This window comes from Puntigrus tetrazona, chromosome 7, assembly GCF_018831695.1.
Source record: "Puntigrus tetrazona isolate hp1 chromosome 7, ASM1883169v1, whole genome shotgun sequence".
NCBI lineage: Eukaryota > Metazoa > Chordata > Actinopteri > Cypriniformes > Cyprinidae > Puntigrus > Puntigrus tetrazona.
The window spans coordinates 35900191-35925317 of NC_056705.1; the positions used below are offsets into that span (position 1 = coordinate 35900191).

The 25127-nt window shown below is 36.8% G+C and overlaps 1 protein-coding gene across 11 annotated transcripts in view; it reads left to right on the forward strand.

Moving 5' to 3' along the window:
* The window catches only part of neo1a (neogenin 1a), a 126036-nt gene that overhangs the window by 56117 nt on the left and 44792 nt on the right, over window positions 1-25127 (forward strand). For all 11 annotated transcript variants that reach the window (XM_043244025.1, XM_043244020.1, XM_043244027.1 and 8 more), the window contains exons 3-4: window positions 14576-14851; window positions 16758-16908. In XM_043244025.1, the coding sequence (XP_043099960.1) occupies window positions 14576-14851; window positions 16758-16908 (427 nt within the window). The remainder of the gene's footprint in view (window positions 1-14575; window positions 14852-16757; window positions 16909-25127) is intronic.

A 25127-nucleotide genomic window follows, 5' to 3' on the forward strand; every position in this document is an offset into this window, starting at 1 on the left:
AATAATTTTGATTAATATTATAATTTCTGACCAGTCTAAATATATTTAAAATATATTTGAGTATTTTCCTATAGCTTCACACAGACCCACTATTACTCGTTTGTAGCTCCCTGTTGTAAGTAGGTCATGTTATAGATAGACACTAGTTTCTTCATTTAAAAGTTTAGCAACTTCACTTCAGACATTGTGTTTGTCATTGGTAAGCTCCTTAGCTCTCTTGTCAGAGCAGATCCAAGCACCACGGTTCTTCAGCCCCAGAATTCCATGTGCCTGCAGTAAGAAGAGCATAGCATTAGCATTTTTCCATCTGACTAAATGGACTTATTTGTGTATATATCGTGTTTTTCAGTTTCAAAATTCTCACTGTAGCGTTATTGATTTGTCTCTGCCATCAGTGAAGTCAAAACAATTTGAACCCGGGGATGTTTATTCTCTTTAGTAGCCTTTAGCGGGAGGCTCATTTGTATTTGTGTCACCGCTTTGTCTCGATCCTGGCCGCAGTTTCAAAGTGTCACTCAAAACTAATAAAAGATGGGGAGGCAGTCGCTGTTGCCACGTTACAGGATTCTCGTCTTTCTCTCGAGAGCAGCAGGGGAGTGAATTCTTGTAGAAGTAAAGCAGACAGCCGATTCTCACTCTCTGAATGAAATAAATCCGGTTTCCGCGTTGGACGTGCCTGCTGGGGCCCGCTTGGAACAGCTCTTTGAGCAACCACAGCAGAATGATGGGAATGAGGGGTTTTTAAATGCATATGTTTAAAGTCCTTGTTTCACGAGGCTGCCCTGAACCCTGAGCGCAAGGACTCTGGGGAATCTTGAGGAATTTCTCCGCCTGCTAAGTAACTTCTGTCAGTATGTAGCGAGTGAAGTGTGTCCAGGATTAGACGGTGAACCTAGGTCAAGAGCAGAGTGTGTTTAGCAGTGCTGGGGAAGGTACTTTATAGCAATATTTGTTCCACATAGTTTAAGTTTTGTCAAAAGTAAAGTAATTTCACTGCCAGTAGAATTGCCGACTTGTTAAACAAAGACGTTGTCGTTGAGGCAGTAGCAACGGATAGATTACGTCCAGCCGGTTTCTCCCCGACGCTGGTGTGCTGAGCTGAGAGACTGTACAGGAGAGGTGCGAGATGTGACATTCCTGGGTTTTCTCTGCCGGTTTGTTTTCACGGTCATGAAGTGCTGTGGTCTGAGGGGCCCCTGCAGCTGCAGCTCTGTTTGTGCCATGCAGCTTCACAGCTCACAGGAGGAACCTGTTCAGACTGGTCAGATATGAAACAACAACACTAGAGGGGCATGTTTCAGACGTGCCGGTGGAGCCAACACCATTGGAGCAAGAGAGGGGCTTTATCACTAGCTAGTGTCAGTCACAGGCTGTCTGACACTCTGAAATCAAGCATGTAGGCGGCCTTATGCATGTGGGCTCTCTGTGACACCAGACGAATATTTTCAATTAAGACAACACCGTGACCAAAGGTTTTTAATCGCTGTTGCTTAGAGGGATGGTTTACACACACACACGCGCAAATCTATTTCTTCTGCAGAACTCAAAAAAATATATCTAGAGAAACCAGTTTTTATAAAAAAAAAAGTAATGAAACACCATATTAAGAGAGTTTTCAGTTATTTATTATTTTAAATATGACACTTTTTTTCTATCTAAAATTCCTAAAAATAAAAAACAACGTGAACACGTGCACAAAGCAGGATCGGTATTCCTGGATAGACAGTATAGTATATAATTATAGTAGTTATTAGTTCAAATGTAAATGCTGTGTAGATTTTACATTTGATCACGTATGAAAATATGAATATAAAATTAAATATTAATTTTAAAAAACACTTTAAGCACACATGCATACATATATAAATAAATGTATTTTAATAAATATATGCATGTCTGTATGAACCTTATCGTCTTGGCTCATGAATATTAATTAGGTGATGAACCCAAGCCATAAAATATTTATGTGGCCGGCTGCTTTTTTTTTTTTTTTCTTCACATGGCAGATGAAACTCCTAAATGAAATGATTAATTCTCCAAATATGTATCTTATAATGGTTATGTTACCCTTATGGCTCACCCGACAGAAATAGAGCTTTTGTGGGCAATTTGGAGAAATTTATGGAGTTCATATCGCAAAGGTGGTATTATAAAACTGGAATGGAAACATGATCACTTTTGGGTTACACTGTTTTGATAGTCCACTTTAGACATTCTACTAACTATATATAACTTAGCAACTACATGTTAACTAATTCTCATTAATTTTCAACTAGATGTCTACTAACTCTCAGAGTAGACTCATAGGGTAGGTTTAGGGTTAGTAGAAGATGACATATACTTGTAAAGTTTCTGATAGTCAGTATGCTGTATGTTGGGGACCCATCAAAATAAAGTGTTAAAAGATATTAAACAGACAGTCTACTAATACTTTAATGACTGCTAGTTGACATGTAGTTGCAAAGTTACTAACTGTTAGTAGAATGCCTAAAGTAAGAAGTCTTCAGTTATTCTCAGTGCTATTTAGAAAAAGACAACAACTGAGATATTAGAGATATTTAGCTTGTGTTTTTCTTTCCTATGGGTATTCTCTGTGTCAAATGTTTCTTTTTTTGACTCGCGAATTAAATGCAGATATATCATTATGCGTGTGATAATAGCATTCAAAATGAAGCTGTCTGTGGCGCCGTGTGATTTGCCCAAAGGGAAAAGGAAAGAGCAGCTTTCACACAGCTCTTGGCTTTCATGCTCGTCTCGCACCCTCAGTTTTGCAGGTGTCCGGACTAAAGAGGCTTATTATTCTTACTCCAAGTGAAGAAGAGAAAGGCGAGCTGGAGGGAGGCTCAGCTGCTGGCGATCACAGCGCTGCGTCTGTCACCTCTGGCTTCACGTCCTGCCCTCTTTCTCTCCTCTGCCTGGGTGGATCTGTCTGGAGGAAGGGCAGCTTTCTTTCTTTTTTTTTCTTCCTGCTGTGCCGACTGGGTTCTCGGCCTTGGCTAATTCACACCGCGTAGTCACCTCATATACGTGCGAGTGACCGAAGCTCACAGTTACAACTGACAGATTGTAGTTCTTCGTGCCAGTTTGCCCGGGAGCCACAAGGAAAGACCGACCAACAAGTCGCGGGCTGAGGAGGACACCTGCACCCAGTGTGCTAATTTGAGCGATTGGACGGCAATTAAAAACTGAGGCCTGAAAAAAAGAGATGAATGAAAACGAGAAAATCTGCATCTCCAACTTGTTATTTGGCTTGACTCTCGTCTCTCACATGGTGCCTTCTACATCCCTGCTATGGTCGAAACACAGAGCAGATGTGACGTGTAATTCAGGGCATCATTATGAACGTCAGAAACGCTTCAAAGTAGAAATGCTCTTTGACTCACTTCCAGATGTGAGACTGTAGTAGCATTTACAGAAAGCTGTTGCCAGCAGACTGCAGAACATGTTTGTATGTTCAAGTGTGATGGATTATGTGTGCAGGGCAGGGATCTTCTCATATCTCTGTCCATATGCGTGTGTTTGGTGGAAGATGTGCATGATATAACCAGTTCCATCTGCTTCCTGATCTCAACAGTTCTATAGGAGGACATGTTAAGGAGGTCCACGTAACTCCTAATGATAGTCCTGTACTTTGATGCTGTTTTCTCAGAATAAATCTGTAAACGTATTCATTCATTCATTCAACCAGTCAACCATTTATTTGTTTATCTGTTTATCTATTAACAGTTATTTATACAATTTAAATAATAATTTTCAATAGGACACATTTATTTTATTTAAAAAATGGGGTAATTACTTAAAAATACATAAATCATCAGAGTTATCTTTTATGATTTCATGCAATAAGATAATAAATACAACTGTTATATATTTAATTTAAAGTTAAAAATATGCATGGGGTTTGGCAAAACAAATCATAAATCATATTCAGCTTTTTTATTTCATGCATTTACCTATAAAAGAAAAAAAAAATATTTTGCGAAATGCAAATACTGCAAACTTCATGGTCGTTCATGACTGTAAAATCATAGTATTTATAGCTGTATAATTTTCCTAATTTATTCAATTATCTGGTGTGGGAAAGCTCCGTTTTGAGACCCCCTCTGAGTGTGGGCTGCTAACTAATACCACCCTTATCTCTTCTCACTTTCCAACTTCCTGCGCACTATGAGCTTCCTGTCAAAAGCCGAGTACAGACAGACTGACACAGAGCAGATCTGCAGATGCTCCGGAGGCCTATGAAAGTCAGAGATCCGCACAGACAGAAAGAGCAGCGGGTCAGTGTTGCTTTTGTTTATCGTGGCATCTATCAGCAGCTGTCGGTGCTGAGCGCATTAATCAGGTTAGCTGGTGGGCCGTCTGCAGGGCTCTGACTGCATTAGGCAGGTGATGAGGGCCCACTCTTTCCTCATTGGTTAAAGTGTGCTGGCAGACGTCAGGCCCTGAGAGTCTTTGATTGTCAGGTCTTTTCACAGTCCTGTGCTGTTGGTGCTACAGAGCGTGCTCAGTCCAGCCCTGTGGAGGTGAGCTCCCCCCGTCTCTGATAAGAGGGGAGACGCAAGGTCTTGACAACACATTTATCTGTGCTTTGTAATGTGATCGGCCTCTCTCTGCGGTGGGGCCGTCTCCCCTGGCAACGACCTCTCATGAAGGTCAGTATAGCTGAGAATAAGGGAACAAGTTGCTCAGAATAAAATATGCCACCTTAGTAGCGTTCATCCAAATGCAGTTAGTGTTGAGTTTCTGGTTCTTATAAAAAAAAGAAAAAAAAAAGAAAAGAAAATGCAATAAATGCAATGAAAAAATAAAGAAATAAATCTGAAATTGACTAAAATCAAATTCTGCTTTTTTTTTACATAACTTAAAAATAAATAAATAAAATACGTGTGTGTATCTTTTAATTATTGCAAGATTGATGCCTGCTCTGTTCAGCGAGTGGCTGAAGCTGCATATAACTTTTTCTGTGTTCAGAATTTGCTAAATGTATATGATGAGCGGGTACATCATAAATTCATCTATCAAACCACGTTTTTTGTCTTATCCCCAAACACTACGGTACACTTACAGTAATTGCTTATTTTTGGACTATTGTATCTATTGTATGGTTGGGTCGTCACCGCTGCGGAGTTACACATACCTGTGTGAATCGCCATAGACATAAAACGTAGGGAAGTAGATATTGATATTATGTTGCTTCTCTAATTTTGCATGCAAGTATTGAAGAAATCCCAGCGCTTATATTATATTTTTCTTATGTATAGGCTGTTTGAGACAATGCTTCTGCTATAAATCAGATTTTTTGTGCAGATTTTGGAAGGTAGAGCTGGTTATGTAGTCTCAGTGGGTTGTTATTTAGTCACTTCTTTTAAATTAATTCCATTGTCTGACAACGGATAATACATCAATAAAAAATGTTTTATTGAGAATTTAGCTGCATCAAAATACAGTATGTGGGCACAGAGGCAAACAAATGTTGCCAAATAATGAAAAATAACACACACACACACAAAACAACTCAATTTAAAATAAAAGTGGGCTGCAAAACTTTGTTAATCAAATTCAGTTTTTTCAGCCACAACAACAACAACAAAGATTCAGATTCTCTCACATTTCAGAGATCTCAAACATGTCTCAAACTGCAGATCTTCCCAAGATACCAAAGTCTGCAAACAAAAACAATTTCTTTACGAACTCAAACATCGTCACATTTTTCAAAGACCAAATTATTTGAGCCACTTTCTACATCGACTGTTCCTTTACATGTGTGTAAACAATGTGTGTGTGTTTTTTATTTCTCCTATAAATTTCTAAGAAACATCTGAGGCAAACATCTTTTAAATCTTCCGAAAGAGCAACCACTGAGCAATTAAACCCCTTTGAGAGCACACAGAGTACCAGTGCTTCATACTGCTGCAGTACACAATAAATAATAAAGGGTTCCAACACCAATAATTATTAGTCTGCTTCTCTGTCTGTGCAGTTGGCATTCAAGACATGTCTTCAGGGCATAAAGGACTGGTGTGCATTTTCATTAGCTCATCTGTATGCAAATTTAAGATAAAACAGAGACCCCTCCCCGTTTCCCGAACGGGTCAAATCCGCTATGATACCTCTTATTGATACATTTTAAATACATCAAAGGGTTACTCCAACCCAAAATGAAAATTTTGTCATTAATCATTTACCCCCATAGCATTCCAACCACTGGTAGGTTGAACCACTGATGACATATGGACTATTCTGACGATGTCTTTTATACTTCTCTGGACCTTGACTGTAATCATTCTTCAGCAGGCAATGGACAGTCACAAGCTTTTCAGTTTTCATCCAAAATATCTTAAATTGTGTTCTGAAGACGAACAGAGCTTTTACGGGTTAGGAATGACGTGAAGGTAAACGATTAATGACAAAAGTTTCAATTTGGGGTGGAGTAACCCTTTAAAAATGAGTAAAAACATATGAGTCGTGAAAACCAGAACAGTTTAAATCTAGAGCTAAAAATAAAATGCTTAAAGAGTATTATTACGCATTTGATTAAACTTTCAGTATTCCTTAAACATACTTTATGTATCTTTTAGATATTTCTCAAAAGCGCTTGAATGTTAAACACGATCAGTTCCATCTTTCCCAGTTTTCATCATGACTGGTCTACCCTTGATCCCTGCTGGCTCTGAGTCTCTCTGTCCGTGTCTGTGTTTGTGTCTGCTGTGGACAGAAGCCATATTACACTGACCATCTCACCGCTGCTCTCCTGCCATCTAGTCTCCATGACTGAAAATCATTTCTTTTCCAATTACATCCAAGGCACTGTGAAATGAAATGTCATCCTGTTTGGTGGCATCGGGCTCTCTGAAAACTCTCGCGTTGCAGCTGATCACAGTCAAAATCTACACAATATTTGACAAGATACCAGAGGATTTAATGCAAACCTGCCACTGAAGTTTCTTTTCATCTCAGCTTTTGGATGGAGATCACCTGACCATAACCCTCGCTGTCCAGTAACACTTGGGAGCGTCCACACAGTGATGAAATATGCGTTCTCTTTTTTCTGCTTTGCTGGATTGTCTACAATCAGATTTTATGACAACGTTATGCCCTGCTGGGCTTTACACTTACAAACACGTTTGCTACATTTTAGAATAGGATTGGTTATTTTTCTTTTTGTAGGTCCGTAAATGGAGGCGGTTTACATTCAGCGTTTGACCTCGCTGTCTCTCAGAGGTTTGGGTTTCGGTCGGTGGAAGCAGATGTGAATGTATGCTTGTGATATCTCACGTTGATGCAGTGCTAATGTATCAGAGTGGGAAGGAAGTTTAATTGCGTTAGACTTCTGATGAGGCGGCCTCATGGGAAAGCGCCGCTCGTTCACTAATGCGTGTGCCCGTCAGCAGCCGGACGCTTCTGGGAAACCGGCTCAAAATATAACCTGTGGGCACACTGACATTTATCTCTATAGTTAGGAGAGATGAAGAGCTCAATGGTTAGGTGGAAATAGATGAACCTGTTGCAAACCCACATCATTTCAACAAATAATTATTCAATATCTTTGTGTTGAGTGTTTTTTAATATAAATTGTGATTAAGATTTAAAATGGATTAAGTGTTACTTGTAAAGCCCAGGAAGCTCTGTGTGCTTTTTGTGAACCGAGCTTCTCTGAGATGCTGAAAACACAGGGTCATGAGCTGCTCACGTCTAAATAAACACTTTTCAACACTTCACTCTGAAACGAGTGATTTAAATCAGTCTAAGACTAGTGCATTGTTATTTTCATTAAACGCGCCGCCCTGGTTACCAGCTGGTAATCCTGATTTGAACTTTATGAACCATCTTGGACCAGCAGCAAACCAGATGATGATCAAAAATCAGCTTGACTGCTTTAATGTCTTTTGTCAAGTTGTAAACTGGCGAGTATAAACGGAAACGGGAGTTACAACCTTTTTTTTTTATGAATCATTGACTTTAGGAAGTTGCACTAATGACTCTTTAGACATTAGCGAATTATGATCCATATATCAGCATAAACGATGGATGCCTAATGTTATCACTGTTTAAACTGAGCAAGTCATTATTAAGCTTATATTATCAGTGCTATTTGCCCAATGTTTTTCCACCATTAATTTAATTGCGATCTCAACTAACATTGACTGAAGAGTCTAGACTGTGATCTTCATTCAGTAGTTCACAGTGTTTAACCAAACACAGAGGAGGTCTGGTTAGTTTTGGAAGCAGCTGTGTGGACTCCATTTAAAGTCATAATAGAAGATCTTACAGGCTGCTATCAAATATTTATCCTTGCTTGTAAGGCTCATGCAAAATTTACAGGCTGGGAAAGGTGACATGCAATTCTCAGTGTGACTCCTCCCTGAACTGGGTCATGTTATGGCTGGCAGTTTTCTCCTTTAGCTACTTCTTAGACAGCATATTTATAGACGTCCAGTAGAGATGACTGGAGCTCAAACAGCTTTCTAATTTGGACAGGAGCCATTTTAAGACTGCACGGACCTTGAGATGAATTTTTCATGAGCAGTCCATTTAAATCTTATCTTTTAGTGAAAGTTGATTTGAAGGAGGGTAGGGCGTTTTCAGCAGACGATGCCATTTGTGCTGAAAAATATCAACATTTTTGTAAATTGTGAGTCTTTTTTTATTTGAGAAGGCTGATATACAGTAATAGCAAACAAAAAGATACTGATAAAGACTGCAAAAGAAAATGAATTTTCTTTTATATGATGGTAGAAACAGACCATTATATATTAATAGGGACATGTCAAATATTTTTTTTTCTTCTCAGAAAATGCAGCAACATTTTTTTTTATTAACTCTTTCCTTGTTAGTTCATTTATTAATTTTTTTTTTTTTATTTGCCAGACACTGCAAGCTTTTTTTTTTTAATACAAACAAAAATAATTAAAAAATAAAATTTTATTTTAGCCTCAACCAGTTGTTTTTAGTAACACTTGAATGTGGGTACGTCTCATGAAAGCTAAATTTTGAACAAAAAACTGAAAACTTTTGGTCAAAGATATCTTTAAAGTATAATACAAATTTTATTGGAGTTAAATTGTAATGGGAAAACAATTTCTTGAAATTCTGATAATTTTTTTAAATATATTTTTATTTTATTTTTATATTTTTTAAATTTTATATTTTATTTTTAATTATTTTTTAACTTTTACTTTTGCCCATTCCTCATTAATTAATCTAACGAACAACGTGGCTAATTATTAAAGTCAATCATGTCAGTGATGTCAGGACTAACACTCAGTTGGCAGCGTTTCCTCCTAATGTGTAACGTATACGTTTATGGCAGGTAAGGCTGGGTCGGGGTCTTTGCTTGGGTTTGAGCTGCAGTGTTTCTGTTTACTGCCGTTTGAGCACATGCTGCTGTGAGGTTGGTCTCTTTGTTTTCATCCCAGACCTTCCCAACACCAGATTTATCTGCTCATATCCAGCTTTAACAGCATCAGTAAATCGTGCCCAGCTATACTCGCTCTCTACAGGCCTAAAAACCCTGCCGCAAAATGGAGGGAGCTGTTTGTCCGTAAGCCTGTAAATTTCTGGAGCTTTTTAAAGAGCTGCCTGCCGCCTCTAAGACCCAATAAAGAAGAGTATCCAGACTCGAATGAACGGTGAATGAGCTTCTGCCCAGCGGGGTAGAAGAGACCTTATACCCACTCAGATTCTTTTCTCGGTTTGACAGAGGCAAATGGAAGTTGGGGCCTGCTTCATGGTACACTGGGGGCCTCAGGGGCCCCTGATTTGAGGCTGCTACTTTTCTCTGCAGGGTTTTTGCCCTCACTATGACTCCCAGTGTGTGGAATTTGCTTTAGGTGGAAATTCTCATCACCCAAATGATTGTCTGTTTTCTTGCGCCTCAACTAACCTGTAATAGTCGTATTAGAGTTGCAATTTGATACAGACGTTTATTTCTGACGCAGATTTAAACACTTTTAAAAAGGCAATTGCAACTTCCTCTCAACAACGAGTTTTTCCTTCACGCAGTTGCAAATGTATGCCTCAAAACTCTCGCAATCGTGCGTCTAGGTCTCGCAAATTCATCTTCTTTTTCTCAGAATTCTAATTTACATTTCTCAAATAAAAATTTGAAATCGTGAAACAGAAGTTTGGAATTCTGAGCGTTCCTAAATGTTCCTAACTTACACTTTGCGAGTTTTGATTCTGAATCGCAAGAAATAAACTCAATTCAGAGAAATAAAATTCTAAATTGTAAATTCTAACTTATGATTGTAGAATTACTTCTAGCGATTTAAAAACTCGCAGTCGTAACTTTTAGCAAAAAAAAAAAAAAAAAGTCTTGCAATTTTATAAATCAAAATAGTGAATTCTGACATTTTTCCTCACAATTAATGTCTCACAGTTGTCTACATCCTGCACACAATAACTAATAATAATTGAAATTATGAGATATAAATTAAAAATGGATAAAAAGTCACAATGACCTTTTTTATAATTTTATTCTCTGGCGGAATAAGCTTCCGTCATTTAGAGACGTGGACTACAGTTGACGAACAGTGGCAGAGCTGAGAATCTGACCATTAAACAGACTGTCCTCTCCAATGAAATCACACAAGAGTCTGGCCAATAAACTCTAATGACTCTGTCGATCCAAAGCTCCAGTTTGTAGCATGTTCTTGTGTACTGAGATTGATGCCTCGATCAGACCACCAGAACGGGGGTGTGTGTGTGTGTGTGGGGTAGACCCTCAGTGTGTGTCCGTGAGCTGATTTCGTGAGGTTCAAGCGTATGGCTCCGACTGGTTCCCATGTAGCATTTACACCAGTGTAATGAATCACTCAACAAATGTTGCCTTTGGACTAACTGGTTGGAAAGGACGTAACAGAGGAAGAATATAACAGCAGGGAGGGTTCACACTGCCACCAAAACACATTGCCTGAACTGTATTCTAAACTATGATTATTTACATTAATGGCCCTGCGGACAAGACCGGTTTAAACCAGCATGGATTCCACTGCTTTTCCAGGTTGGCTTATGTTGGTTAGAGCTGGTTTGATGCTGGTCTGGTAAATACATGCATTTATTTGAAATTGTGAAATATTTAAAATAATTACTTTTTCCTAAGTTGAAAGATCAGTTTTCTTTTTAACATATATAATAAAATGTTATTATATATGTTAAATTATATATGTTAAATTATATATATATATATGTATATGATCCTTCAGATTCAAGATTTTTACTACATTTAAAAAAAAAAAAAAATATATATATATATATATATATATATATATATATATATATATATATATGTGTATATATACACACACACACATATATATAATTTTTTTTTTTTTTTACAATTTTAATTAACAAAAAAAAATGAAAACACATTATTATTAAATGAACACAACAAAATATGACATTTATTATTTAATAATTTGTACATGCGCAGAACAGAACTTACATCAGAAATATTTCCCCATATTGCCCCATATTCTCTCATGATCTTCTCATAACATAATTTCAAGTTAAATCAGTATCAAGTTTCCAATAATGCGTTTATGTATTAATTTAATAGATTTCAATCAATGAATCGATCTTTAAGTGTTTATTTTACAAGAAAAAAAAGGCAAGCTGTTTTGTAAACATATTGTACTGTATGTCCTCTAGCCATATAGAGGTATAACAAACACTGTCTAGATTTCTTTGCTAAAGATTGAAGATTACTAGTACTTAGTGGACAAAAATACCCAGAATATTTTGCTTAAGAGCATAAAAGCCGTTCTGTTGTAAAAACCCGGTTTTGTATATAGTTTATAAGGGGATTAAAAGGCCACAGCGTGCTCTGTGAAACCTTTCTGTCTGCTGTTATAAAGCAGAGCCTGTGGAGATGAATGAATGCTGTTCTCTGTTCACCCGGAGCCAGCGGCTGATAGCATCTTTCACTGCATGCTCTTTTACATTAAGAGAGAGAGTGAGAGCATGGCATGTGTGTAACGGACTACTGCCAGACAAACCCCATCACTCCTCTCTCCTATAGTCTCTCACAAAGACATTTTCATGTACGAGTCTTTATGTTCACCTGCAAGGGATCCATAGATCTCCGCTTTGAGTTTTAGTGGAGGTGCTAATGCCAAAGCAGCTCTTTTCTTCTTTTTCAAGTAACACACACGTAAAAAGAAACATTTATTGCTTTTAAATGCTGCTCTTTTATAGCTCACAAGACTTCTTGGTTGCGTTTAAGTGTCGACTTTCTGTTCTGTTTTTCCTAAAAGCCTTTGAAAAAAAAAAAAAATTACGGATAAAATGATATATGCTGTCAAACGATAAACATTTTTGCTCGCATTATATATGTACGCGACCTGTGCATATGTAGTATGTATAAATAATTACACACACACACAGTTTATAATTTGAAAATATTTGTTTATACATATTTTTACATTCATGTTCTTCTATTTTATATTATACAAATATTTTTATTATACAAACACATATATATTTTAACACATTTTTATGTGTTTGTATTTATGTATACATAAATACACACAGTATATGCACGTATATTATGTAAAAAAAAAATTATCACACATAAATATCAAATAAATTTTGATAATCTTTATGATTATTATAATTGTATTTAAATGCATGACTTAAAAGTTTTGATATAAAAGTGAATTATATGTAAATACGTCCAAAAATTGTACTTCAGTGGTAAAAAAAATTTTGACACAGATTTAAACGCATTTACATTTAATTGAAATTAGTTTAACGTTCAAAAATATTTCGTTTGGTAACCTATTTTTTTTTACAATATGTAGACTGCTTAAAAAAGTAGGCTAAAGTGTACTTTTTTTTTCAACGTGGATGTTAAAGAGATCTCTGTGGTTTTTGCTTCTATATGATGTAGGGAGCAGAGACTGCAGAGAAACGTGAGCAGCTAGCCTGTGGAGCGAGAGGGAGCTGTGATTAAGTGGAGTCAATTGTATTAGGCAAAGTGCTCCATGCTTCGCTCATCATGATGTGAACCGATGAACTTGTGAGCTTCGACTACGCTGCTTCAGCGCTAAAATCGCGTAAGACTCGAGGAACTTAGCTGATTCAAATAAAGATTTAACTACAGAACCCTCTTCAGCCTTTTCCCAAAAGAAAAAAAAAACCTCCCGGAGTGTATTTATCAGAAGTGTCTTATTAAGTCCGTGACTTTTCCAGGATTTTTTTCATGTGTCCCTGCAAGCTAATCGCTTTCAGCCGTTATTTACAGTCTCATAGTGAGGTTTCATTTACTTTGTGCAGCATGAGATGACGGCTCTGGAAAAAAGAGCATAAATTGGCATAAAATGTCTGAAATATGAAATGCATTTGTTTTCGCACACTTAACTCGCATAACAGATTTTACCCACCAATTAGTACACTATCATTTAAAAGTTTGGGTTTTTTTTAGTAATGATTCTGAAACTAGCCTTGCATCGCAATAAATTACACTTTAACATATAGAGCTGAAATAATATTCCACAATATCACTGTTTTTACTGTATTTAAATTTTTTTTCAAACTAATACAGTTTTGGTTAGCATTACTGACTCAAATGTATTTAAAATATATAAACAAATCATAAAGAACCAAAATTTGTCTTGTTTTTGTTTTTGCATTTTGTTTTTCGAATCAGTCCACCAGTTATTCCAACCAACACTGTAACAAAATAGATTAACGATGATGAAGATTAACGAGTACGTTTTCGTTTTAGCCAATATAACAATCCAGCATGAAACTCGTATATTGTGGGGACAATATATGAGCAATTGAATTGATGAATCTAAGCCATAAATTAAATAGTGTGAACTGATTCATAAAAACGAACAAATTTATCTTGATTCATTCTTTTTATTTATTTAATTTGGTATGTCACCTGCAAAATAATAATGAAATCCTAAATAGTTAAAATACACCTAAACTTCTCATTTCTCTATCACTTGGCCGGAGCCGAGGAGCAGAGAAATGTGTGACTTGGTGTCCTGTCAGCACTGCTTCCTGCTTCCAGACGAGGTTCCTGGCGGTTCTCCGCTTGAGGGACACCAGAGGAACTGTAAACACTTGTACGCCGGGACTACTTTTCAACACCATCAGGTTCATTCACACGGGTTTGAGGGCAAAATGTGCCCTTGGGGTTTTAGATGGGGTTTTTTTAACATCTAAAGAGCCTCTCATTTAGCTCAAAAATGAAACTGTACGTGGAAGGAAATAATGAATCATTTCAAGTCGACATGGAATTAAAATAGACCGTGTGATTCTTCAGTGCAAATAATTACATTGTCTCCAATTAATCAAAATGCAATAACTTCCTCTGCTTCTAAAGCACATCGATCACACGGACGGCGAAATTAAACGTTAGCCCACAGGCATACAGCTTCAGGTATTGTTATTGGTATTTCAACAACTCAAAAGCCTTGCCAATAAAACAAAGCGAGTGCCATTTCATACGCTCACTTTAGATTTGCGCAGGAAGCGCTCGACACTTGCTATTCACGGCATGAGAAGATGAAACTTCCTTGCAAAGCAGAACGTATTGTAATTGTTCCGACTGTTGTGTTTTCAGGGATACCGCGGTACCTCAGTCAGCCGGAGGCCGCGTCGGTGCGGGTGGGTGACAGTCACGTGCTGAACTGTGAGGTGAATCCAGACCTGGTGTCTTTCATCCGCTGGGAACAAAACAAAGAGCCGGTCGAGCTGGACCAGAGAGTCTTCTCGCTCCCCAGCGGCGCTCTCGTCATCAGTAACGCCTCGGAGACGGACGCGGGGCTGTACCGCTGCGTGGTTGACAACGCTGGGCCCACCAAGACCAGTGAAGAAGCAGAAATACAGATACTGCCTGGTAAATATTCCATGCTTCAATACGCACTTCAGTTTCGTAATTAGAACCGTATCATCAGACCGTGAAGTTGCTAATTAAATCATCTCCATGTCTTTTTTTTGTTGTTGTTGTACATTTTTGCTCATGTAAAAAGCTTTATCTAATAATTAGACTGATTTACTAACTGACCTTTAAACTACATTTTGATAACAGAATAATGGTAAATTCATCAAAATTATTTCAGCCATCAAAAATAAGTCCTTATGCAAAACGTCCAGTATTTTTTTAGTTATGCACGTTTGAGAAATCACTGAGAAATTGTTTCATTTAATTATTTAGCAGACATTACATTAGCAATGTTATTAAAGATCAGACAGGTTTGAATTATTATTCTATTCTATTCTATTCTATTAATGTTACAAGAGGATCATCTTTTCATAACTTTGAAATTACCTTACCAAATATAAAAAGCACAAATATATAAATTAGATATACAGCAATATATTGATATGACTTAATATGACTAATTTTAAGCAATTATCCATAACTCTTTTATATCAAAAGTAGTGCTGTCAAACAATTAATAATAATATTTCCAGTTACATAGTACATGTATGTGTATTTTTATTATGTATGTATAAATACAGACAAAAAATTTATTTACATTATAGCTATAAATAATAGGTATATTTATATTCTTATATTTTATAAATATATTTAATATATAATTTTTTGCTGAAATATATCCCTGCATGTGTTTATAATGAATATACACCGTACAAAACAATTTTGGATGCGATAAATCAAAGCTAATCAAATGTGTATTTATTTTTTTATTATTATTTTGATTTGTATTAATATTTCATGACAAACATAAATCCTGTCCGCTTTTTCTTTTACTAAGAATGTTTAATAAGAAAAAAAACGCCAATTCCCCTGCATTCCTGACAGTAAAAACGCAAGAAATTTATTCTGATGTAATTTTTCATGCACTACTGAAAATATGAAACACAATCAAAGGGAGAGAGAGCGTTTTAAAGGAGGCCTCCTCCAGAAGGACGCCTACATGTGGCATTATCAAAGAGAACAATGTAATTTATGCTAAGGTTAAAGAGGACCGAGCTCCTTTGTGGTTAGATATTCAGCATGCAGATTTATTTTTTCAGGCAGTCATGAGCACAGAGTGAGATATTAAAGAACATAAATCGGGCCTGAAGCGCCGTCACACTAAACGTGGAGCAGGAAACAACACGATACAGAGAAAATAAGACATTTTACCTCACTGAGATCGATAAATAAATAATAAGTATTAAAGAGAAAGCTTTTTAAAACCTAAAATATATATATACTGTAAATGTTACAATATAAATAATGTAAGTAAGCCATTTGTGGATTTTTTTTTTGTTTTAGCAGGCATAGTGTTAGGAAACCTGTTTTTATTGTGACTAAAATTATGCACTTAGAGAAATCATTAGGGGAACGTTCTATTTGATCGTTTTTCAAATATTATGATTATTAAAATTGCAATTTGTTGCGACTAGTGGCGCAAAAATTATGCGCTTCATTCTTTATTCATCTGTAAGGCTGAATGGTCAAAAGTTTACACGTTAGTGATGGAAAAATTGTATCATCTTAATCAGTATTTTTTTTGTTTCCAGTATAATTCAAACATTTTAACTTGAGTAAAAAATATACTCGAATACAAACAGGAAGAAAGAGAAAGAAAGAAACAAAGATGAATTAATTTACTTGGAAACTTTAATACAAAAATTACACAATCCCTAAATAACATCATATAACGAAAAAGTAAAAATGATACAATTTACATTATTGTTTTACTGAAAAACGAGTTTTATAAAATATCATTTCAAAAAGTTTCGAATAAATAGGATAATTGACTGTAAATGCACTTCTCTGTTTTGTTCAGAATCAGCGGAGGAAAGGACCCCGGAGTTTCTCCTGGAGCCTCAGCACGCGTCTAAAGCCGTCGGGGAGAGCGTGCTGATCCCCTGTGTGGTGACGGGATATCCCGCAGCCTACGTCACATGGATGCACAAAGACCAGCTCATTGAGCACAGGTAGGATCTCCGGGGTGGAAGGGTCCTCCGCTATTAATAGACCCGACGCTCCGCACCCAGAAGCAGACAGTGATTTCCACCAACAGCTCATTGATTCCTCTGAGCGCTGCCAATGTGACGAACATGAGCTTCGAGTCCCGCTGTGGCAGCAGTGTCCACTTCTAGGGATCAGTCTCTGTGTACATCTGCTGTTCCGCTGGCACACAGCCCCGTCCCAGCTGCCCGAGTAAATAATTAGAGTGATGGCGCCCGCCTGAGAGGTGTAAATGCCAGTCAGGACCGCGAGCGTCTGCAACACAAACTCTCTCACACCTCTCTGATGAGAAACACTGCCGGGCTGTTCGCAGATTAGACCCGGGAAGCCACTTTTTCGTGCTTCGTACTCGTTAGCCGCGCGTGACCCAGAGATTGTGATCAGCTGACGTTCTCAACATTGCATGCTAAAAAAAAAAAAAAAAAAAAAAAAAAAAAAAAAGAAATCGCTGACGGGTTCCCTCGGTAGTGTCCACAGCCACAGCCGACCGGAAATGTAAGGAGATTTTAATGGTGTGATTTTCAGGCCTGGAAAAGTCTGGAAGAATAATACAAATTAGGGATGCTCTTTTAATAATTGCTTTCTTTTTTAGCAATAATAGCTAAAATCGCTTGTGAAATTGTAAAATATGACATTTTAGATTCTTAGATTTTCTAAGAATGCATTTAAAAGTGGAATTAAAGGATTATGTGACCCAAATATGACAATTTTGCCATAATTTATTCATCCTCGTGTCGTTCCAAACCTATAATACTTTCTTTTATCGTCAGTGAAGATACATGAGACACCCTGAAACATTTTTATCCCTACACCAAATTTTGAACTTTTCAGAGCACATAACATGATCCACGATTGCTTTATTTGAAAAACTGGTATCATTTAGGGATTTCTTCACATACAGTATTCTCACACATTGATTGTAAACTAAAATGGAAAGAACTTTTCCGATATTCTTTCAATTATGTGAGATGTTCCTCCTTCCTCCTCCTTTTTAGAAAAGTAAGTGCACACATCTTTTAAACAAGCCACTTATTTTGATGTATCACTTCAGAAAAGAACGAGACGGGTTACATCCCAAAGTTATATATGTAGATTATTTAGTGGTTTGCTCAAATCCCAAACCGTTGGCGCGAGCAATTGTAATAGCGCCGCTTGCCTTAGTAAACACCACTAATAATTGCCTTAGAGTAAGTTTGTCATAACAATAATTACCCCATTCACTGGCTTGAATGTAAGTATCCCCAGAGTCGCCGTCTCCGCAAGATTACTTCATTAATCAAAGGAGCTGCTCGTGGAAGAAGGGCCCAGGTAGTTTGAACGCACCCTCTCTAACTTAGATGACTGAAAAAGATGTTTTGTTCTTGACAATTAAAATTTTCCTGTGAGGTTTCCCGAAGACTGTCAGTCAGTAATTGGGATTGTTAAATGAAAGAGCAATAGGGAATATTTGTAAGAACGTTTGTATTATCAGGCGTTCAAGCCCCTTCTTGACGTATCCGAATTTCTGAAAACATGCGTGGCGTGCAGCAGCTTCACCGTGCTGCGGGGATTAACCACGGTAAACGGACGAGTCGGAGAGGCAGAACAAGGGAGAAAAGATAGATGAAAGGGTACAGTGAGAGTGACTGTTGATTGCCTCATATTGGGCTCCGTATGAAGTGCGACTTCAATCCCCCAAACCTTAAGACACGATTTAAATATGAACAAAGCATGTTCACGGTTCCTTTGATCATGCTCCGCAATATCTATCTCCAAATATTTTTATAATACGGAAGCATTCGGTTCGTATTGTATGAATATTTTTTGGTGTAAAGTGCGTCCCTCTTTTCTGATTACATATAAACTGAATGCAGCACAAAAACCCCAAATGCACTCTTAAAAATAAAGATGCTTTACAGCTTTGCCACAGAAGAACCATTTCGGTTTCACAAAGGACCATTTCTTTCTTGACTTTTTAGAATCTGAAGAAGCTTCTTTCGCCGCAAAGAAATGTGTTTATTGATGGAATTAAATGTGTGACCCTGGACCACAGAAAAGTCTTGTAGCAATAGCCAAAAATACATTGTAGGTCAAAATTTATGTCAAAAATCTTTAGGATATTAAGTAAAGATCATTAGATTAGTAATATGCATTGCTATGAACTTAATTTGGCTGATTTTAAAGGTGATTTTCTCATTATTTAGGTTTTCGTACCCGCAGATTCCAGATATTTAAATGGTTGTATCTCAGCGAAATATTGTCCTATCCTAACAAACCGTACAATTTTGAGAAACGTACGATTTTGTGACTGGTTTTGTGGTCCAGGGTCGCAAATGTTTTTCAGACGTTGAAGGTCCTTTATGGAACCGTTTAGACATTGTGAAGCACCTTTTGTTTAAGAGTGTAACAAGCTTAATACTGGATGAGATTACAGAAATTAATTAAGCTATTTTTACAGGCCGCAGTGGTTTTTGGAATAGTGTAGATGGTCCAGGGTTTGTTATCCACATCAGCTCAGTAAAACTTAGTGAAATACTGATTAAGCAACTAGCCATTAATCCAGCCCTCTGGAACCCTATTTAGAATCCAATTTGGGGTTGATCATTGTCTGCTGCTCTCCCGGTCTATAAAGGTCGGGGGAAATTATTGCGGGTTGGCCATTGGCAGAGTTGCTTATCAATGTTAATGGCCTATAATTTCTGCAGCCTTTTGTTCAGGATATGTATTAACAAGATTAAATGCTGTTTCCAGCTCACACTCTTCTGATATCAAATTTATGCTGTTTGTAATAGAGTCTGGCCAGGTAATGTTCGGCTGGAGGGAGTGTGCCGATGACCCAGCACAAACCGCCTTTGGGAAAAAGCGGCAAAAAGTAATTAAATAGGAAATTTATGTGATATATTTATGGTAGACCAAAATACACCCTGATGTAATTTCTGCTGAAACTTTAATGACATGTATTTTAAAATATTTGCACATCAATATAATTAAGTTGAAGTTTATTTGATTTAAAATATATATATATCCCTTAAATGTAATATTGAATAATCAAGTATTTTAGACTTGCTTTAGTATGTTAGTCAACACATCACAATAAATGTACTTCAAAGCACAACAATGACAGAAAAATGCGCTCTAAAACTGCAAATTTGACATTGTTACAAAGTCACAACCATTTTAGAGTATGCATTTTACAAGTTAGGACTGTCAGTGATAATGCCTTACTCTAATATTTAATGTTAGATAGTTTTCTTTCTTAACAAATTAATGCTTGAAAATGTTGGTTTTATTAATATTCTTAACGAAAATGCATAAATAATTCAATAGTACAACGAAAAACGCATGCAGACCTGCACTTGACCAGCAGACTAAAAATATTTTAATAAAATATAAATTGTTCCTAATGAATTAATCCTATGCTCTATTAAATCATAGCCATGATTTAACCAAGCGTTTGCGAACTTGCATAGCTCCTAGTGCAACAGGACACATGAAAACTGATTATTAAAGAAAACATTTAAAAAAGCAATTTGATGTACATGCGTTGATTTCTCAGTCATAGCTTTGGGTTTTTAGAGGAAGTTCATGAAGTCAGATACATCTTGGAATCACACTCTTAGTTTACGAACAAATACTAGGTTTTGACCACCCCTATTAAGTATCTGCTTTTTAATTTTTTCATTTTAAAAATCAAGCAGAAAGAAGTGCATAAATCATAAAATAGTGCAGTGAAAAGCTTATATTAAACGTATGCAGACCTGCACTTGACATGCAGACAAATAAAATACGAATTTGTTGCTAACGAATTAATCCTCTCCCTTGTTCTGTTAAATCATAGCCATGTCGTAGTAATACTTTTCAACATAACCACGCTTTAATAAAAAACGAGTGAACAGATGTTTTATTCATGGCCACCATTTAATTCAAACAAGCTAACAAATGAATAACTTCTGGGAACAAATTCTTAAATCACGGCAACATTTGTTGAAAGACCTTTAGATTTTCCCCTTACTTTAAAATGAATGCTTAGTTTGTGGTTCTTTGTTTGTTTTAATGAAAAAGAATAAAACAATACAAAAGCCAATACAAAAAATATACCAAAATAGATCTCAATGTATTTCACAGGCAACAAAATACATCAATCTTACTGTAGCCTATATTTAGTCTGAATGTAAATAAGAACTGAAACATGAAATGTTCCACAGTAAGACTAATTCACAAGAGCAGGCTTTATTCACGTCATCTGTGTCCTGGTGTTAAACATTACATTTCATTCCCTGAGCTTTTCCTGTCTAGAGATGCAGGGTTTCTGTCCAATGCCGAACAGCGAAACAGTCCATCAGTCCTCGCAGACAGTGCCCCTGCGCTCCCTTGTGTGTGTGAAGGGGAAAAAAGTGCTTTTCTCGTGTCGAAATCCAAACAGTGCTTTATTAACCGTGGAGTCACACCAACCGCTCTCCGTCTCTGGCACTAGCTGCGTGCCCATCTCTCTTCGGATAGAGTCACTGGGCAGAGAGCTGAGAGAGAGATATAATAGCAGGTTTGGAGACGCTCCGGATTCTTTGTGGGAGTTTAACAACAGGCTGGATTCACTGAAGGATAAACACTGTAGACTGGCACAAAGACCTGGGGGGAGGGGGAAGGGAAAGCCAGACAGTGTGTAAAAGAGAAATTGAGAGAGAAAATAACATATTACTGTTCGGATCATGCGCGATATAATTTACAGTTTTGTGCTGCCAGACCTTAAACCTTCGGTATATGATCTGGTCCGTATTGCAGCGGAGTTTGGCCAAGAACTGAAAAAGGAAGTAGTGGTCCGGCTGATATAAAGCGGCCAGCCACTTTGCGGTTTGCTTTTTGTTTTGTTGTAAAAACAATCGCTTTATGATTATTAAAGAAAACATTTAAAAATGTAATTGTTGTAGATACATTGACTCAGTTATAGCTTTGGCTTTTTAGATAAAGTTCACGAAGTCAGATATATGTTGTAAGTAAAGTCCATAACGTCTTAGTGACTTTATGAACAAATACTACTTTTTGGTTTGTTTATTTAAATTATGAAAATGTGTAAATTCACATTCAGGGTAATAATTCAGAAATGTATTGTTACACTACACAACATTTTCCCCCTATTATTTTTGAGCGGTTTAATTTTCTTTTTTGAATAGCAGTCATCCCCTAACATTTTTGTCAGCTGAAACCTTTGCATATGCGTTTGAAGTACACTCTGAAATTGTATATTTATATGCCAGTAGTTATTAGCCAATAACAACATACGCATGTCCATATGGTCACTCTGATGTTCATTAGTGGTCACATGACATCTAGGTAAATAAAATACATTTTAAATAAAACATTTTAGGTATTTTTTAATTGTTTATTTTACATTTTTCATCAACTTGCGAATCCTAAAGTGTTTTCAACCAGCAATTTGGGTAACCCCATTTTCTGTATATATACACTTTATATGTATTCTTTATATGTATGCTTTATAAGAAAGCAGGGGTGTGAGGCGAGCATTAGGATGAGCATTTTGTGCATGGAGCATGCATCGGAGGTTCCACGATTGATCCGTGGGTGGCCCATCCGAGGCCGAATCTACGTCATTTGTGACTCGAGCACACTGCTGGAATGAAAAGTGAAGGGTTGGAATGCATTGTAGTGGATGTCTGTTTTACTGGTTGCCAGGACATTGCTGCTGTTGAATAGAGAGTGCAGCACTATAGCGGGATTCATTCAGCCAAATGCGTGGCAGCTGTTTTTGTCACTGGAACATATGAATTTTGTGGCTTCCTCTCTGTCCATTTTTTCCCTCTACGAGTTCCTCTGTGTCCCGTCCCTTTAGGAACGATGGTGGCCTCTCTGTGGACTATGAGGCTAATGACACATCCAGGGCTAAATCCGGTCTCACCAGCCAGTTCATTCAGACCTCTAATGTGCGTGTATTACGCAGGCTGTGGCTTTGGGCATGTGCGTAGTAATGTGCTAATCAAAATATTGGTTAACCGTTGAAGACACCTGCTAGACGCATAAAGAAAGGTATGATGATGGTCCATCTCAGCCCAGCTGGGAAAAACAAACACTCTGACTCATTGTAAAGATGGAGCTCTTTATATTGATTTTATGCTCAGTTTTTTCCCTCTTCTGAGGTACTTCATTTGAAGCTCAGCCCTTGTTCTATAAAAGAGCAGCATACATCACACTGGAGAAACCACAGCCACGAGAACATAATATTCAGGGTTTCGAAAATAATATGACATTAGTTCATAAGGCTTTTTGACTCGGAATGCTTTTTCTGCTTTGAACTCTCTAAATATGTGGTTTAGTCAGGATGCAGCTCTGTCCGGAGAGGATTTTCAGTCGAATGCAGAGCCACCTGCACATTGCAGTACTCTGAAGCTATTCATTTGCTCCGCAACATGTTCATTATTCAACCATGCTGGTAAATTAACAAATGTGAATGAATTATTCTTCTTTAAAAAGCATTTAATTCCCAACTAATTATTATTCAGCGTTAAAAAAAAACATCCTTTCAGCGCAAGATGGTCTTAGCTGTAGTTTGAAGCATGGTTTACTGGTCTTAGCAGCTCTTCAAGCTGGTCTAGTTTGATCATTTTAGATAGGATTGAGTACCCGTTGAGTATTTTAAGAATGTGAGGTGCAGACCAGGTAAAGAGTCAAAAGAATGTATATAATTTAAAAACATAAAAATCCACTATTCACGTAACATTGGGTTCTTTTGGAAAGCTTAACAAGGTTATTTTTCCATTACAGCCAAAAACAAGCTTCTTTGGAACTTCTGTGCGAGTCTCTCTCTATGCCTTTGAAAGAAATGCCCATATAAGGAGTTCCATCCTCGACTATGTCATCAAGCCCTATCTGCAAATGCCCTATCACCTTTTGTTTTAAATCTAGTTGTAAGAACTCCAAGCAATTCATTAAAAGAGGATTTACGGTTTCAAAAATACAGTTAAATACAAAGGTGCCAAGCTGTTTAGAGTTTTATATGTCTTGAAATCAATCCTAAAATAAACAGGTAATCAGTGTAAAGAAGCTAAAATATATGATGATATAATTTTGTTTGCGTCAATATTCTAGCTGTAGCATTCTGAACTAATTGTAACCGCAATCAATTATGATGGTTCAGAGAAGAAAACGAGGTGTTGCAATAATCAAGACGGGAAGAAATGAAAGCATGAATAAGCTTCTCTTCATCATTAAAATTTAAAAACCGTCTCACCTTAGATTATATTTTTTAACTGATAAAAACAAGATTGAACCTTCTTGAAATGGAATTCAAATGTTACATTTCTATCAAAATAAATACTCAGATTTCTTACCACCTGCTTTTTATTATGGAAAACCCTATTTAGAGCAAGCTCGATCTGATTTCTTCTTGAGCTCTGACCAATTATAACCAATTTTGTCTTTTCAGTATTTAACTGCAAAAAGTTTAAGCCATCCAATTTTCTATTGTACATGCTTGAAGAACCTCTACACTATTTAGATCCTTAAATCTCAATGATAAGTATAATTGTTAATCATCTGCTTAAAAATGAAAATTGATATTATGTCATGGGATTACTGCACCTAACGGAAGCGTGTAAATTAAAAACAAAATTGGTCCTAACAAGGATCCCTGCAGAACTCCACATACCATTTTAGAACGTTGGGATACCTCACTTTCAACTAACACTTCATATGTCTTATTTGACAAATAGACACAAAACAATCCAGCGACGTCCTTCAAACACCAACCCATGTTTTCAGTGTATTACTTACAATGGAATAGCCAACTGTATAAAAAGCTGCTGTCCAATTAAATAAAACTAAAACTGAAAATTCACCAGCGTCCTCTGCCGTCAATAAATCATTTGTCACTCGTAAAAGGGCAGTTTCAGTGCTATGGTCAGCTCTGAAACCAGACTGATATTTCTCAAAAATATTATTCTCATTTATAACCTTCAGCAATTGCTTTGCTATTGCGTTTTCTGAAATTTTTGTAAAAAAAGGTAGTTTAGAGATAGATCTGTGAATATTTACCACTGCAGGATCTAATGAAGACTTTTTAAAGATCGGTTGGACCGTAGAAATCTTTATCTCCCCTGGAACCTAAAATTGTGACTGTTGGTGTCAATTAAATTAGAAAAATATATGAAATCATTCACTCACTTTTTTTTTTTTCACCTGAGCTTACTTTTTTTGT